This window comes from Leucoraja erinacea, chromosome 2, assembly GCF_028641065.1.
Source record: "Leucoraja erinacea ecotype New England chromosome 2, Leri_hhj_1, whole genome shotgun sequence".
Taxonomy (NCBI): Eukaryota; Metazoa; Chordata; class Chondrichthyes; order Rajiformes; family Rajidae; genus Leucoraja; species Leucoraja erinaceus.
In genome coordinates this window covers 137,498,653-137,516,001 of record NC_073378.1, presented here as the reverse complement: position 1 = coordinate 137,516,001, position 17,349 = coordinate 137,498,653, and the positions used below count along the sequence as shown (strand labels likewise).

The following is a 17,349-nucleotide window of genomic DNA, read 5'->3' as shown; positions in this document are numbered from 1 at the left end:
GAACGAGCTGCCGGTGGGTAAGTGGCATTGGTATCTGTTGCGCTGACGGCCTGTTTCCATGATGTATGACTCACTCTCTCGTGCTCGGACTGTTCTGATGGTTCCAGGATTCTGGTAGCATTGATGGAAGGAAGCAGTTGGCAGCTAGCTGCCTGGCCAACTGAGTTATAAATACTGTGTGTGGGGATCTGGCGCTGGGATAGATTTCCGTTCCCAGCCAGCTCCTGTCCCAATGAGAGTCTGGAAATATTTCCATGTGGAGTTATGCCTGTTGCCATGGAGCCTGGAGTCCGAGACTGCAGCTTGAGGGATCCAATAACACTGTGATTGTTGCTGCCCTACAATCCAGTGGTGTGGATTTGAATCCCACCCTGGCCGCTGGGTATTTATAGTCATACAGAACAGTACGACCCGGCCAACTTCGGCCCAACTCCTCCATGCTGACCAAGATGCCCCAGCTAAGCTAGTCCCATCTGCCTGCCATTGACCCACATCCCTGTCAACCTAACTTATCCATGTATCTGTCCAGCCTCACAACAGAATAATTACTCACCCTGCTGGTGTGAATAAAGTATCAACACCTTTCTCCATCCAGGGCTGACCTCTGAGGTGAGGGCCAGTGATCCTATTCCACGCTGCTTTGGAGAACTTGGCTCCTCCTTCCTCCCTCCACCTCTGTTTCAGAGCAGAAACAGGCCCTTCGACCCATCTTGTCCATCCCAATCATCTCCCCTCCCTCTCTCCCCCTCCCTCTCTCCCTCCCTCTCTCACCCTCTCTCCTCTCTCTCTCCTCCCTCTTCCTCTCCCTCTCTCTCCCTCCCTCTCTCCCCCTCCCTCTCTCTCTCCCTCTCTCTCTCTCTCTCCCTCCCTCCCTCTCTCTCCCTCTCTCCCTCTCTCTCCTCTCTCCCTCTCTCTCCCTCTCTCTCCTCTCTCTCTCTCTCTCTCTCCCTCTCTCTCTCCCTCCCTCTCTCCCCCTCCCTCCCTCTCTCTCTCTCCCTCCCTCCCTCCCACTCTCCCTCTCTCTCCCCTCTTTCTCTCCCTCTCTCCCTCCCTCTCTCTCTCCCTCCCTCCCTCTCTCTCCCACCCTATCTCCCCTCCCTTCTCTCCCCTCTCTCCCCTCCAGTCTCTCCCCTTCCCTCTCTGCCCCCCTCTCTTCGTCTGGTCTTGTGGTCAGATGCCACTCTGTGAGTCTGGTGCCCAGGTCAGTACCAGGAGGTCAGGTTGCTGAGGTGGAGTGGGTCACACTCTCCCTGGCAGTGTAGTCCGCAACTGGGGTGGTGGGTGGGTCTGCATCTGCGGGATAGTCTGGGTCTGTGGGTGGACTGCGTCTGGGTCCGTGAGACTGTGTCTGGGTCAGTGAGACTGTCTGGATCTGTGGTACTGTGTCTGCGTCTATGTGACTGTCAGGATGTGTGAGACTGGATCTGTGGGACTGTCTAGGTCTGTTCAACTGTGTCTGTGAGTGTCTGGATCTGTGGGTGGACTCGGTTTGTGGGACTGTGTCTGGTTCTAAGAGACTGCTTGTGAGTCTGTGTCTGTGGGTCCTCTGTCTGTGGTTCTCTGTCTGTGTCTGTGGGTCTGTGTCTGTGGGTCTCTGTCTGTGGGTCTGTGTCTGTGGGTCTGTGTCTGCGGGTCTCTGTCTGTGGGTCTGTGTCTGTGGGTCTGTGTCTGTGGCTCTGTGTCTGTGGGTCTGTGTCTGTGGGTCTGTGTCGTGTCTGTGGGTCTGTGTCTGTGGGTCTGTGTCTGTGGGTCTGTGTCTGTGGGTCTGTGTCTGTTGGTCTGTGTCTGTGGTTCTGTGTGGTTCTCTGTGTCTGTGGGTCTGTGTCTGTGGGTCTGTGTCTGTGGTTCTCTGTCTGTGGGTCTGTGTCTGTGGGTCTGTGTCTGTGGTTCTGTGTCTGTGGTTCTCTGTCTGTGGGTCTGTGTCTGTGGGTCTCTGTCTGTGAGTCTGTCTGTGGTTGTCTGTGGATCTGTGTCTGTTGGCCTGTGTCTGTGGGTCTGTCTGTGGTTCTCTGTCTGTGGGTCTGTGTCTGGTTCTGAGAGACTGTGTCTGTGGGTGAGCTGTGTCTGGGTCTCTGAGATGGTGGATGACCTGTGTGGATTTGGGGGGACTGCTCTGCCTTCACCCTGGGTATGGGTGTGGCAGTAACCTTCCCCACTCCCTGCTCCTCAATGTGTTTGTGCAGTTCCACATTCTGCAGCAGGAATGTCTGCACATTCCGCACTGACCGCAGTGCTGGCCTGTTGATAGAGAGAGAGAGAGAGAGAGAGAGAGAGAGGGAGAGAGAGACAGAGAGCAGCTCCAGGGTGCGGCCATGAATGGAAGACAGGGGAGCAGAGTGATTTAAGGGTGTGCCGCATTGTGTGAGGATGGTACTGAGGGAACAGTGTGGGTGGTGTGGGGCGAACAGTCCCTCACTGCTGGTCCGCACTCAACTACTCCCCTCCTTGGTCCACACTGAACCCCCCTGTGGTCCACAGCCCAATCGCCCCCCCCCCCCCCCCCCCCCCCCCGGTCCACAATGAACACCTTTCCTGGTCCACACCTCCCCTCCAACCCCTGGTCCACACCCCACCCACACTGCTTCCACCCAGGGCTCTCACTCCTGGGCCTGTTGATGGGGCCCCGGGATGGGCTGTGGTGGGACGGTTGGATGGGTAGTTTGGGAAGCCAGTGTGAGTGACATTGGCTGTGCTTAGCTGCTGAATCAGCTGCTGGTTCGAGTTACAGCTCCACAATGAGCCGGGCTATTCGGGGCCGCTGAAATGCCAGTGTTAAATTGGGACAAGCCTGTCTCGTGCCGCCCTCCTGTCTCTGGTGAAGGTTGTGTCCTGCGGTGAAAGGAAAGGCTGGGAGCCTGGGCTGGGAGCCTGGGCCGGGGCTGTTTGAGCACCCCACTCCTGTGCCAGACTCACCCCTCACCTGCAGCCTGTGGTGCCTGGCTCTGTGCCAGGCCTCAGCCTCTGGCTCTGGCTCTGGGCTGCCCTGGCTGCCTGTGGCTGACGACATCCCCCAAGCCTGACTCACACCTGGCCTGGCTCCAGCACCAGTGCTGTGGTGTCAGCGGGTGGACAGAGGGGGGGGGGGGAGTGTGGGGGGGGGGGCGGGCCTGCCTTCCGCCTCTCCCTCCTGCCCATTCATTTCCTCTGCCGGGCTTCATAGAGCTGAGCGCAGCCCCAGTCACTGCCCCAGGTCTCTGTGGTCACTCACTGACGATCAGTCTGCATGCCCAGGTCCCTCCCAGCGAACCCTCGTCAGCCTAGATCCTGCAGCCTGTGCAGCTCAGACTGTGAAGTCCTTGCACCTGAGGCCCAGCCTGAGGTCCCTGCACTCAAGGCCCAGTCCTTGTGCCTGAGGCCGGCGCAGTCTCGGCCCCACCATGGTGGCGGGCATGCTGCTGCCCCTGTCCCAGCTGCGGGCATTGTACGAGCTGCTGTTCCGCGATGGGGTTGTGGTGGCCAAGGAGAGCCGGTGCCCCCAGTCCCGGCACCCTGAGCTGCGGGCCCTGTCCAACCTGCAGGTGATCCGGGCCCTGGGCTCACTGAAGTCTCGGGGGTTGGTGCGGGAGAGCTTCGTGTGGAGACACCACTACTGGTACCTGACGGACCAGGGTGTGGGCTTCCTTCGCCAGTACCTGCACCTTCCCCCCGACATCGTGCCCGCCACCCTGCAGCGACAGGCCCAGCACCGCCCCAGCCTCCGGGCCCCCGGCCCCCTCCCCCGCCCCTCACCTCGGCCACCAGGATCCTCCACCGTCGTTGAGCGGGGCAGGCAGGAGTATCGCAAGATCGAGGAGCTGAGAGACAAGAAGGGGCCCGAGGTGGGGCTGGTGTTGAACGGGACACCCTCAGCAGGTTAGCCGTGACCTCTCCCTCCCCCCCCCCCCCCACAAATCAGACTCCATTGTGACCCTCCATCCTGCATCTTGCATATCCTACCCTCATCCCTCTCTTATTATCATCCCTCTCTGCCTATGCCTATCACCCCATTCTCCTCCTGCTCCCCCTGCCTGCCATTCTTCCCCTGCTCATCTCCCCCCCCCTCTCCCCCCCCCTCTCCCCCCCCTCTCCCCCCATTCCCCCCCCTCTCCTCCCCCTCCCCCCCTCTCCCCCTCTCCCATTCTCCCCACTCATCCCCCTCATCCCCCTCAAACGCTCCATCCCCCTTATCCCCTCCACCTCCTCATCCCCATCCCTCTTCCTCTTTCCCCTCATCTCCAACCCCCCCATCCCCCCCCCCTCACCCCCCTCCCTCATCCCCCTCCCCTCTCCCCCCCTCCCTCATCCCCCCCCTCCCTTACCTCCCCCCCCCATCCCCCTCTCCCCTCCTCTCCCCTTCATCCCCATCTCTCTCCCCCCCCCTCTCCCTCATCCCCCCCTCCCTCACCCCCCCTCTCCTCTCCCCCTCACCCTCCTCTCCCCTCTCTCCCTCATCCCCCCTCCCTCTCCCCCTCTCCCCCCTCTCTCCCTCATCCCCCTCTCCCCCATCGTCCCTCTCCCCCCTCCCCCTCTCCTCCCTCATCCCCCCTCATCCCCTCATCCCCTCTCTCCCCTCTCTCCCTCATCCCCCTCCCCCTCCTCCCTCGTCCCCCTCCCCATCCCCCTCTCCCTCATCCCTCTCCCCATCCCCCTCCCTGTCGCTCTCTGTCTCCATCTCTCTGGCCTCATCTCTCTCCCTTGTCTCTCTTATCTCTCCCAACCTGGTGTTTCTCTCCTGTCCTATGCCTCTCTCTCCCCCCCACCACCCCCCACCCACAGGCCTCCCTCTCCCCCGCTAGTCACCAGCACTGTCTCCCCACCCGTCCCCAGCATGTTTCACCTCACAGACCATCCCATCTCATTGTTTTGGGAAATGTGCGGGGGGAAATGGGGTGAATCGTGGCTTGGTCGATGTGTCCCCACATGCGCATCAGGATTGGTGGGCTTTCAGTGCATGTTCAGACCTTTGTTACTTGTATGTGTTATAGTATGCTGGAGTTTCACAGTGTGTGGATTGTCATGTGTTCATGAGTGTCACACGTATACATCTGTAGCGCAGTGTGCAGGAGTGTCATGGGTATGTCTGTAGGGCGTTGTGCAGGAGTGTCTGTGTTGTGTGTGAGAATGTCGTGTGTGTACACCTGTGTTGCGGTGTGTGGGAGTATCGTGTGTGTACACCTGTGTTGTGTGCAGGAGTGTCACATGTGTACACCTGTGTTGTGGTGTGTGGGAGTGCCGTGTGTGTACACCTGTGTCACAGAATGTAAGAATGTCATAGTGGGTCTTTGAGTATTAGTTGATAAGTTGTTATGCTGAGTGCACAGTTCCCAGAGTCGGGGTCAGAGTAAATTGTGGGCTGGTGGTGGGACCAATACCCGGAGCACAGGCAGTCCGGAGACCTAGAACAGAGAGTGGCACAGCGCTAGCGACCCCAATTCCATCCTGAGCTCAGGCGCTGTCTGTGTGATGTTTGCACCTTCTCCCTGTAACCACATTGATTATCTTTTGATGCTCCAGTTTCTTCCCACGACCCAAAGACGAGCAGTTGGCCACTGAAATTATCCCGACAGTGTACGTTGATAACAAAATGGTGGGCCTGTGAGAGAGATTGTGTTGTGAGGGACGGAGATTCTCTAAGCCAGCATGGTGCAAGTTGCTGACTGGTCCCATGAGTCATACCACATCCGTAATTGTAATCGAGTCGTGAGTCATGCTAAGTGAAGGATCACTGGATTGTCATGGGATGTCTTGCGGCCTGCCTTTTGGGGAGGAGATCTCCACCCTCATCTGACTCGGCCTGCACTTCACACCTCAGCCTCCCGTGGAGGTGACTCTAGGATACCCCGAGAACAAAACAAACCAAGCCAATCACTCAGCTCCAGGGCATAGTATGTCGGCGTTGCCAGAGACGCCCAGATCCTGAACACTGTATACATAATTGGTGGGACTTACTGGATGTGCTGGGAGCAGTCTGACACAAAGCAATGGGACGAGGTACACTTTGGCAGGGAGAAACAGGAGGGACAACACAAATCAGAGGGCAGAAGTGTATGTGTGCAGTTCTGGTCGCCCCATTACAGGAAAGATGTGGAGGCTTTGGAGAGGGTGCAGAGGAGGTTCACCAGAATGATGCCTGGATTAGAGGGTATTAGTTATAAGGAGAGGTTGGATTGTTTTCTCTGGAACGTCAGAGGCTTCGGGAGACCTGATAGATGTTAATTAAATTATGGCAGGCACAGATATGGTAGACAGTCAGAATCTTATTCCAATAGTGGAAATGTCCATATGTGTGGAATTCTCTGCCACAGAAGGCTGTGGGTCCAATTCACTGGATGTATTCAAGAGAGAGTTACATGTAGATATGGCTCTAAGGCCTAACAGAATCAAGGGATATGGGGAGAAAGCAGGCACGGGGTACTGATTTTGGACGATTAGCCATGATCATATTGAATGACGTTGCTGGCTCAAAGGGCCGAATGGCCTACTCCACCTATTTTCTTTGTCAAAGTTGAGAGGTTTTACCTTTAAAGTGAAGGGGGAAGGGGTTAGGGCTAAAGATGTTTACACAGTTTTACACAGAAGGGGGTGGGTGCCTGGAATATGCTGCCAAGGATGGTGGTGGAGGAAGGTATGATAATGAGATTTAAGAGACTTTTAAGTGTGGTACTGTTCCCATGCAGTACTTAACATAGAAACATAGAACATAGGTGCAGGAGTAGGCCATTTGACCCTTCGAGCCAGCACCGCCATTCATTGTGATCATGGTTGACCTTCCATAATCAGTAACCCATTCCTGCCTTTTCCCCATATCTCTTGATTCCGCTAGCCCCTAGAGCTCTATCTGTTCCTGTGCGGCACTGTTCTATGTTCTAAACTTCAGGCAGGAGTATGAGGGTGTGCAAGAACAGAGGCTCCGAGATGTATGTGCATCATTAGTGGAGATGGCGACAGAGGGAACGGGGGATAAAGAGACAGACGATGTGGGCTTTGCGAACTGGGGTTCAGAGATCGGGAGTGAGGATGTCACGGTGAACATCATAAACCTCGGGTTCAGCTGCAGCTGCCGAGTCTGAGGGCCACACACTGGGAGAGGTCATGGAGTGATGCAGTGTGGAAACAGGCCACTCGGCCCAACGTGGCCACACCGGCCCACATGTCCCAGCTCCACTTGTCCCACCTGCCTGCGCTTGGTCCATAACCCTACAAACCTGTCCTATCCATGTACCTGTCTAACTGTTTCTTAAACGATGGGATAGTCCCAGCCTCAACTACCTCCTCTAGCAGCTTGTTCCATACACCCACCACCCTTTGTGTGAAAAAGTTACCCCTCAGATTCCTATTAAATCTTTTCCCCTTCACCGTAAACCCATGTCCCCTGGTTCTCGATTCCCCTACTCTGGGCAAGAGACTCTGCATCTACCTGATCTATTCCTCTCCCCCAGCCTCCTGTGCTCCAAGGAATAGTGACCTAGCCTACTCAACCTCTCCCTATAGATCAGACCCTCAAGTCCTGGCAACATCCTTGCAAATCTTGTCTGAACCCATTCAAGCTTGACAATATATCTCCTATAACACGCCGCCCAGAACTGAACACTATACTCTAAATGTGGTCTCAGCATTGCATCATGACCTCCCAACTTCTATGTGCAGGTCTGGAAGGTGCAGGGTGATCTTGAGAGGCACTTTCCTCAGAGAACGCGAGGTTTGAAATAAATTAGGTGCACCGTGGGCAAGCTGTGTGAAGTTCGTTCGTAACATGACTTCCTAAATCTTATTCTCAATGTTCTGACCATGAAATAAAATATACCATTCGTCTTCTTTCCCGCTCCATCTGCTTGTGCTTAGGAAAAGGGGAGATGCAATGAGACCTGGGTGTCATGGTACACCAGTCATTGAAAGTAGGCATGCAGGTGCAGCAGGCAGTGAAGAAAGCGAATGGTATGTTAGCATTCATAGCAAAAGGATTTGAGTATAGGATCAGGGAGGTTCTACTGCAGTTGTACAGGGTCTTGGTGAGACCACACCTGGGGTATTGCATACAGTTTTGGTCTCCTAATCTGAGGAAAGACATTCTTGCCATAGAGGGAGTGCAGAGACGGTTCACCAGACTGATTCCTGGGATGTCAGGACTTTCATATGAAGAAAGAATGAATAGACTCGGCTTGCACTCGCTAGAATTTAGAAGATTGAGGGGGATCTTATAGAAACTTACAAAATTCTTAAGGGGTTCGACAGGCTAGATGCAGGAAGATTGTTCCCGATGTTGGGGAAGTCTAGAACAAGGGGTCACAGTTTAAGGATAAGGGGGAAATATTTTAGGACCGAGATGAGAAAAACATTTTTCACACAGAGAGTGGTGAATCTGTGGAATTCTCTGCCACAGAAGGTAGTTGAGGCCAGTTCATTGGCTATATTTAAGAGGGAGTTAGATGTGGCTCTTGTGGCTAAAGGGATCAGGGGGTATGGAGAGAAGGCAGGTACAGGATACTGAGTTGGATGATCAGCCATGATCATATTGAATGGTGGTGCAGGCTCGAAGGGCCGAATGGCCTACTCCTGCACCTATTGTCTATGTTTCTATGTGTTCACGTTTAGGTTTATTCCAGTCACATGTACCGAGATACAATGAAAAGCTTTGTTTTGCATGCTATTCAAACAGATCATGTAAATAAGAATCAAGTCAAACTCAAATACAATAGGTAGAGCAAAGGGGAAGATACAGAGTGCAGGATATAGTTCTCAGCATCGTAGCACTTCAGTACCTTAGACAAAGTCCAATGTCTGCAATGGGGTAGAAGTGAATCAGACAGTACCCTAGCTGATGGAAGGACCGTTCCGAAGCCTGATATCAGAGGGGAAGAAGCTGTTCCTGAGTCTGTATCTTCTGGGGGGGGGGGGGGGGTCTTTGATTAATTTGGCTGCTTTTCCGAGGCAGCGTGGTGTAGATGGGGTCGATGATGGGGATTCTAGTCTGTGTGATGGACTGGGCTACATCTACAACTCTCAGCAATTTCTTGCGGTCTTGAGCAGAGCTGTTCCCAAACCAAGGTGTGACGCAACCCAACATTAGTTAGAACCCAATATGCTTTCCGTGGTAATTCTGTAGATGCTTGTAGGAGTCATTGGAGACATGTAGAATTTCTCATCTGCTCTGGAAGTAGAGGCATGGGGCCTTCTTGGCTGTTGCATCATTGTGGTTGGTCCACAATAGATCGTTGATAATATTAACAGCAAGGAACTTGAAGCTCTCAAACATTTTATCACTTCGGCATGTACTCCACCATGCTTCCTGAAGTCGATAACTAGCTCCTTCATCTTGCCGGCATTGAGGGTGAAGTTATTGTCCTGACACCATATCACTAAGTTGGCTCTCTCATTTCTGTAGTCCATCTCGTCATTGCTCATCCGCAAATTTGTAGGTGGAATTTGAGTTGAATTAGGCCGCACAGTCGTGAATGTATAGGGAGTAAAATGTATTGCCACCTTCAGGTAGCTGTGAATTTAGACCGCAGGATCCACCTGTACTTCAATAATGTTAAGGGTGTTGCATTCATTGTATATTTTCCCCTTACATTTGACTTCCCAAAGTGTAACAACCTCACACTTGCCTGGATTTAACTTCATCTGCCGTTTCTCTACCCATATCTTTAATTGATCTGCCGCCTCCGTTAACTGCCTCCTCACTGTCCGCAATCCCATTAATTTTAGTGTTGATTGCTAATTTACTAACCAACCCATGTATGTTAATGTTCAAGTCATATATATATATATATATATATATATAGCTGGAGTAACTCAGCGGGACAGACCGCATCTCTGGAGATATATATATATATATATTAACAGCAAGGAACTTGAAGCTCTCAATAGATATATATATATATAGAGAGAGAGATGAAGTGTAGATAGACACATAAAGCTGAAGTAACTCAGTGGGGCAGACATCATCTCTGGAGTTCCAGGCTCACACCAACCTCTGTTAATAAAAGTTGACTGGCACATATTTTTTAAACTTTGCCTCTCTCACCATAAGAGTGGGGAAAAGGTTCTGACTGGCTACGCTATCTACGCCTCTCTTAAGTTTGTAGACTTCTATCAGGTCTTCCTGCAACCTCTGGTATTCCTGTGAAAATAATTCAATTCTGTCCAACCTCTCCCTGTAGCTAAAAAAAACCCTGATCCAGACATCATTCTGATAAACCTCCTCTGCACCCTTTTCAAAGCCTCCATGTCCTTCTTGTAATGGGGCGACCAGAACTGCACGCAATACTCCAAACGCGACCCATCCAAAGTCCTGTAAAGCTGCATCATGATTTCCTGACTCTTCAAATGGCCTTCCAAAGTGCAACACTGCACACTTGCTCAGATTAAACTACATCTGCCATTTTTCGGCCCATTTTTATAGCTGATCTACATCCTGCTGAATACATTGACTGGCTTCTTCACAGTCCATGATCCTAGTAATCTTAATATCATGTGCATACTTACTAACCAGGATCAAGTTGATGTGGAGAAGATGTTTCCACTAGTGGGAGAATCTAGGACCAGAGGTCATAGCCTCAGAATTTAAGGTTGTTCCGTTAGGAAGGAGTTGAGGAGGAACTTCTTTGCATATAAGTCACAGTGTGGTGAATCTATGGAATTCATTGCCACAGAAGGCTGTGGAGACCAAGTCAGTGGATATTTTTAAGGCAGTGATAGATAGATTCTTGATTAGTACTGGTGTCAGGGGTTATGGGGAAAAGGCAGAAGAAAGGGGTTGAGAGGGAAAGAGAGATTGTGTTCAGTTTTGGGCAACATGCTAGAAAGGGCACAGAGAAGATTTACAAAGATGTTGCCTGGGCTAAAGAGTCTGAGCTATAGGGAGAGGTTGAGTAGGCTGGGACTCTATTCCGTGGAGTGCAGGAAGATGAGGGGTGATCTTATTGAGATGTATTAAATCATGAGAGGAATAGGTCGGGTAGACGCACAGTCTATTGCCCCGAGTAGGTGAATTGAGGACCATAGGACATAGGTTTAAGGTGAAGGGGAAAAGATTTAATAAGAATCTGAGGGGTAACTTTTCACACAGAGGGGGTGGGTGTATGGAACAAGCTGCCAGAGAAGGTAGTTGAGGCAGGGACTATTCCAACATTTAAGAAACATTTAGACGGGTACATGGATCGGGCAGGTTTGGAGGGTTATGGACCGAATGTGGGCATGTGGGACTAATGTAGCTGGGACATGTTAGCTGGAAATGCTGTAATAACTCAGTGGGACAGGCTGCATCTCTGGAGAAAAGGAATGGGTGACGTTTCAGGTCGAGCCCCTTCTTCAGATGTTAGCTGGTGTGGGCAAGTTGGGCCGAAAGGCCCGTTTCCACACTGTATCACTATTAGCCATGATTGAATGTCGGAATGGACTTTGATGGACTAAATGGCATAATTCTGCTATTATCATTTATGAATCAACCCATCTCAGATTCAGATTCAATTTTAATTGTCATTGTCAGTGTACAGTACAGAGACAACGAAATGCATTTGGGCTATTACGTCCAAGGTATTTATATATTTCACAAACAGTAGAGGTCCTAGCGGAACTTCATTGTTCACAGACCTCCAATCTGAATGTTGTCCTTCCACCATATAGAGGCAAGTCATCTATCAGTAAATCAGTTCTGAATCCACACGACCAAGTCACTGTTAATCCCGCGCATCTTAATCTTCTAGATCGGCCTACCATGGGGGACTTCATCACATGCCTTAATAAAATCCATGTAGACAACAAACACTGCCCTACCCTTATCAATCACCTTCTCAAAAAATGTGATAAAGTAAGTAAGATATGACCTGCCGTGTGAAAAGCAATGCTGACTGGTCCTAATTAACCCATTATCTTCCAAATGGGAATAAATCCTATCCCGAAAAGTCATCTCCAATAGCTTCTCTGCCACTGATCTGAGGCTCACTGCCCTATGATTCTCTCTACTTACCTTAAATATACATTATCTACTTTCCTGTCCTCTTCAGAGCTCCCGCAATCTCCTCTCTTGCCTCTCTTAATAACCTGGGATAGATCTCATCAGGCCCTGGAGATTTATCCACCTTAATGCTCCCAACACAACCTCCTCCTTGATCTCAACTGCCCTTGCACGTTATTATTATTCTTCACAATGATCTTGCTGATCTCCATATCCTTCTCCTCGGTGAATAAAAATAAAAATGTATTCAAGAGAGAGTTAGGGCTAATGGAATCAAGGGATATGGGGAGAAAGCAGGAATTGATTCTGGATGATCAGCCATGACCATATTGAATGGCGATGCTGGCTCGAAGGGCCAAATGGCCTACTCCTGCACTTATTGTCTATGTTTTTATGTTTCTAATTACTTTTTGGCAGCCTGTAGTTGTCTTGCGTATCTGGTTTGTAATTCCTTCAGATAAATATTCCAAAATATAATGAAATATGTAAAAACGAACAACATTTTTTTTTTTTTTAATGGGATATCATGTCTCTTCATGTCATGTGAAATACTTTAGTTCCACATATGGACAGCACAGTGGTGCAGCGGGTAGAACTGCTGCCTCACAACGCCAGAGACCTGGGTTCGATCCTGACCTCGGGTGCAGTCTGTGTGGGGTTTGTACTTTCTCCTTGTGGCCAAGGGTTTCCTCTGGGTACTCTGATTTCCTCCCACATCCCAAAGATGGGTGGGTTTGTAGGTTAATGGACCTCATAAATCTGTCTCCAGTATGCTGGGAGTGGATGAGAGTGGATAACATAGAACTAATATAAAAGGGTAATGAATGATTGACTTGGACTGAGGGGCCTGTCTCCATTCAGTGTCCTTCAATCAATTATCATTGATTAGGTATTTTTAAGGTGCAGATTGACAGATTCATGATTAGTACGGGTGTCGGGGATTATGGGGAGAAAGCAGGAAATGAGGTTGAGAGGGAAAGATAGATCAGCCATGATTGAATGGTGGTGTAGACTTGATGGGCCGAATGGCCTAATTCTGCTCCTGGAACTTATGAACATATGAAAAGTACTTCTTTAGTACCTCGCCTACATCCACAAATTTCCTTATTTATCCTTGAACAGTCCAATCTTTTCTTTGGTTACCCTCTTGTTTATCCTCCAATGTATAAAAAAGCCTTGGGATTTTGTTTAAGAAAGAATTGCAGATTCTGTAAAAATCAAAGGTTGACAAAAATGCTGGAGAAACTCAGCGGGTGCAGCAGCATCTATGGAGCGAAGGAAATAGGCGACGTTTCGGGCCGAAACTCTTCTTCAGACTGATGGGGGGGTGGGGGGAGAAGGAAGGAAAAAGGGAGGAGGAGGAGCCCGAGGGCGGGGCGATGGGAGGAGACAGCTCGAGGGTTAAGGAAGGGGAGGAGACAGCAAGGGCTAGCAAAACTGGGAGAATTCAACGTTCATGCCATCCGGACGCAAGCAACCCAGGCGGAATATGAGGCGATGTTCCTCCAATTTCCGGTGTTGCTCACTCTGGCAATGGAGGAGACCCAGGACAGAGAGGTCGGATTGGGAATGGGAGGGGGAGTTGAAGTGCTGAGCCACCGGGAGTTCAGGTAGGTTATTGCGGACTGAGCAGAGGTGTTCGGCGAAACGATCGCCCAACCTCCGCTTAGTCTCCCCGATGTAAATCAGCTGACATCTAGAGCAGCGGATGCAGTAGATGAGGTTGGAGGAGATACAGGTGAACCTTTGTCGCACCTGGAACGACTGGCTGGAGGAGAGCTGGGAAGGGGAGGGGAAGGAGGGAGAAAGCAAGGACCTCCTGATATTGGAGGAGTCAGTGTTCATACTGGGGTGTAAACTGCCCAAGCGAAATATGAGGTGCTGCTCCACCAATTTGCGGTGGGACTCACTCTGGCCATTGCGAACTGAGCGGAGGTGTTGGGCGAAGTGATCGCCAAGCCTACGCATGGTCTCACCGATGTAGAGCAGCTGACACCTAGAGCAGCGGATGCAATAGATGAGGTTGGAGGAGGTGCAGGTGAACCTCTGCCTCACCTGGAAAGACTGCTTGGGTCCTTGGATGGAGTCAAGGGGGGAGGTAAAAAAACAAGTGTAGCATTTCCTGTGGTTGCAGGGGAAAGTGCCGGGGGGGGGGGGGGGGTGGTTTGGGTGGGAAGGGACAAATTGACCGGGATGAGGCCCACTGCAAATTGGAGGAGCAGCACCTCATATTTTGCTTGGGTAGTGTACACCCCAGCAGTATGAACATTGACTTCTCCAATTTCATGTAGTCCTTGCTTTCTCAATCCTTCCCCTCCCATTCCCAGCTCTCCCACAGCCCACTGTCTCCGCCTTTTCCTTTCTTCTTCTCGGCCCCCACCTCCACGTCAGTCTGAAGAAGGGTCTTGACCCGGAACGTCGCCTATTCCTTCACTACATAGATGCTGGCTCACCCGCTGAGTGTACAGCATTTTTGTCTACCTTGGGATTTTGTTTAATCTGATTTGCCAAAGCCATTTTATGGTCCATTTTGGCCCTTCTGATGGCTCGCTTGAGTTCTTTCCTGCTTGCTTAATACTGCTTAAAGGCCCGGGATGATTTCATCTTTCTAAATTCGGATAAGTGTGAGGTTGTATTTTGGGAAATCAAACCAGGGCTGGACCTTCACTGTGAACAGAAATGCCTTGGGGAATAATGTAGATCAGAGGTATTTAGGAGTACATTACATCAATCTCTGAAAGTGGCCACACAGGTAGATAGGGTGGTGAAAATGCTTTTGGTATCAGCCAGAAAATCAAGTAGAGCTGGTTTGTGTTGTGTTACAGTTGTACAAGATAGCACAGAGAAGATTTTCGAGGATGTTGTCAAGACTCGAGGGCCTGAGCTATAATGAGAGGTTGGGCAGGTTTGGACTTTATTTCTTGGAGTGCAGGAGGATGAGGGGGTGAATGTAGAGGTGGATAGAATCAGGAGGGGGAGAGGGTGGATTCACAGTCATTTATCCAGAGTAAGGGAATCAAGAATCAGAGGACATAGGTACAAGATGAGAGGGGAATGATTTAATGGGGGCGGGGATGGGACATTTTCACTCAGAGGGCGCTAGGGATGGTCTTTTCGCTAAGGGATGGCCAGTGTAGTCTCACTGAGTGTCAGGACTGAGGGTGAGGGTGGTTGTGTCGGGTGGGTGTGAGAGGCCAGTGTGTGAGGGGCCGGTGTGTCAGTGTGGGTGTGTGACGGGCTGGTGTGTTGGTGTGGGTGTGAGGGGCCAGTGTGTGAGGGGTGGGTGTAAGGGGTCTGTGTGAGGGGTGGGTGTAAGGGGACAGTGTGTGAGGGGTGGGTGGGTGTGAGAGGCCGGTGTGTAAGGGGTGTGTGTGTGAGGGGTGGGTGTAAGGGACAGTGTGTGAGGGGGGGTGGGTGGGTGTGAGAGGCCGGTGTGTAAGGGGTGTGTGTGAGAGGGGTGGGTGTAAGGGGACAGTGCGTGAGGGGTGGGTGTGAGGGGCGACAGTGTGTGACGGGGTGTGGGTGGGTGTGAGAGGCCAATGTGCCAGGGGTGTGTGTGGGGTGGGTGTGAAGCAACAGTGTGTCAACGTGGGTGTAAGGGGACAGTGCGTGGGGGTGGGTGTGAGGGGACAGTGTGTGGGGGGTGTGGTTGGGGGGTGTGTGTTGCCAATGTGTGTGAGGGGTGTGTGTGAGGAGGGTGGGTGTGAAGCAACAGTGTGTCAGGGTGGGTGTGAGAGTAAGTGTGTGGGTGTGAGAGGCCAGTGTGGGTGTGAGGGGCCAGTGTGTCAGTGGGGGTGTGAGGGGCCAGTGGGTGTGAGGGGGCCGGTGTGTGTGAGGGGCCAGTGTGTGAGGGGCCGGTGTGTGTGGGGGGGTGTGTGTGAGGGGCCAGTGTGTGGGGGGTGTGTGTTGGGGGGTGTGTGTGTGGGGGGCCAGTGTGTGTGGGGGGGTGTGAGGGGCTGGTGTGTGAGGGGCCAGTGTGTAAGGGGTGGGTGTGTGAGGTGTGGGTGTGTGAGGGATAGGTGTGAGGAGCCAGTGTGCCAGTGTGGGTGTGAGGAGCCAGTGTGGGTGTGAGGGGCCAGTGTGTCAGTGAGAGGCCAGTGTGCCAGTCTGGGTGTGAGGGGTGTGGGTGTGAGGGGCAGTGTGTGAGGGGTGTGTGGTGTGAGGGGGGGTGTGTGTGTGGGGGGCCAGTGTGTGGGGGGGACGTGTGTGAGGGGCCAGTGTGTGAGGGGCCGGTGTGTGAGGGGCCGGTGGTGTGAGGGGCCAGTGTGTCAGTGTGGGTGTGTGTGAGGGGCCGCTGTGTGAGGGGTGGGTGTGAGCGGCCAGTGTGTCAGTGTGGGTGTGAGGGGTGGGTGTGAGGGGCCGGTGTGTGAGGGGCCGGTGTGGGGGGGGGGGGGTGTGAGGGGCCGGGTGTGTGAGGGGTGGGTGTGAGTGGCCAGTGTGTCAGTGTGGGTGTGAGGGGCAGGTGTGTGAGGGGTGTGGGTGTGAGGGGCCGGTGTGTGAGGGGCCAATGTGTGAGGGGCCGGTGTGTGAGGGGGTGTGTGTGTAAGGGGGGTGTGTGTGTGGGGTCAGTGTGTGGGTGGGGGGGGGGGGGGGGGGGGTGTGAGGGGCCAGTGTGTGAGGGGTGGGTGTGAGGGGCCAGTGTGTCAGTGAGGGGTGGGTGTGTGTGTAAGGGGTGTGTGTGAGGGGTGGGTGTGAGGAGCCAGTGTGTCAGTGTGAGTGTGAGGGGCCAGTGTGTAAGGGGTGGGTGTGAGTGATCACTGCTGGCAGGATCTCATGTCCTTGAGCCGGACTGCCATGCCCGTAGCCTTTAATCAGAGGATATTTATATCGCAGCCCCTCACCGGGGACAACGGTACTCTTGTGCTGTGTATAGTCGGCTGGCGGTGTGTCGCACTGCACTCTCTGGGTTCTGGGCCTCTCCAGACCTTTCTGCTGCCCCCGTTGCGGGAGTCGAGGTGAATGAAGTTGATTCCGGGTAGGTGCCGCGCCACCTTGAAGCTGAGCATTCACATATTTTCCACTATTTCAGCGGAGTCAAATTCTCATCTGCTTTGAATCATGTTTTGAATTTACTGGCAGCAACTTCTCTTAAAATACTCCTGGCCTCTCTCTCCTCCTGGTCTAAACCAGTATCTTTGGTGTACACTGGCGAGGAGCCAGGGAACTATTTACGTATGCGCTAAATGTGAAAACTAGATTCCTTTGTAAAGGTGACACCTGTAAATAGGAACTGCCCTCCCCGCTGTGATCCTTTGTGTGGCCGAGAGGGAGAGGACATTGAATGAAGTTAAACGGAAAAGTGGGGAGTATTGAGGGGGTAGTGGGGGCAAACGGACAGTGGTGGGGGCTGGAGTAAAAAACTAGTAGAGGGAGAGAGAAACAGGGCAAGAGAGAGAAACAGGTGGGATGGAGGG

General features: G+C 52.3%; 2 protein-coding genes across 2 annotated transcripts in view; both read left to right on the top strand.

Moving 5' to 3' along the window:
- The window catches only part of LOC129705367 (plectin-like), a 224,428-nt gene that overhangs the window by 94,573 nt on the left and 112,506 nt on the right, over positions 1 to 17,349 (top strand).
- Positions 3,149 to 3,857, top strand: LOC129716240 (40S ribosomal protein S10b-like). Its single transcript, XM_055666117.1, has one exon. It carries the CDS (start codon positions 3,378 to 3,380, stop codon positions 3,855 to 3,857), a length of 480 nt encoding a protein of 159 aa, XP_055522092.1. The 5' UTR covers positions 3,149 to 3,377.

Coding starts and splice junctions, on each gene's coding strand:
- LOC129716240 (XM_055666117.1), top strand. CDS start 3,378: ATGGTGGCGGGCATGCTGCTGCCCCTGTCCCAGCTGCGGGCATTGTAC.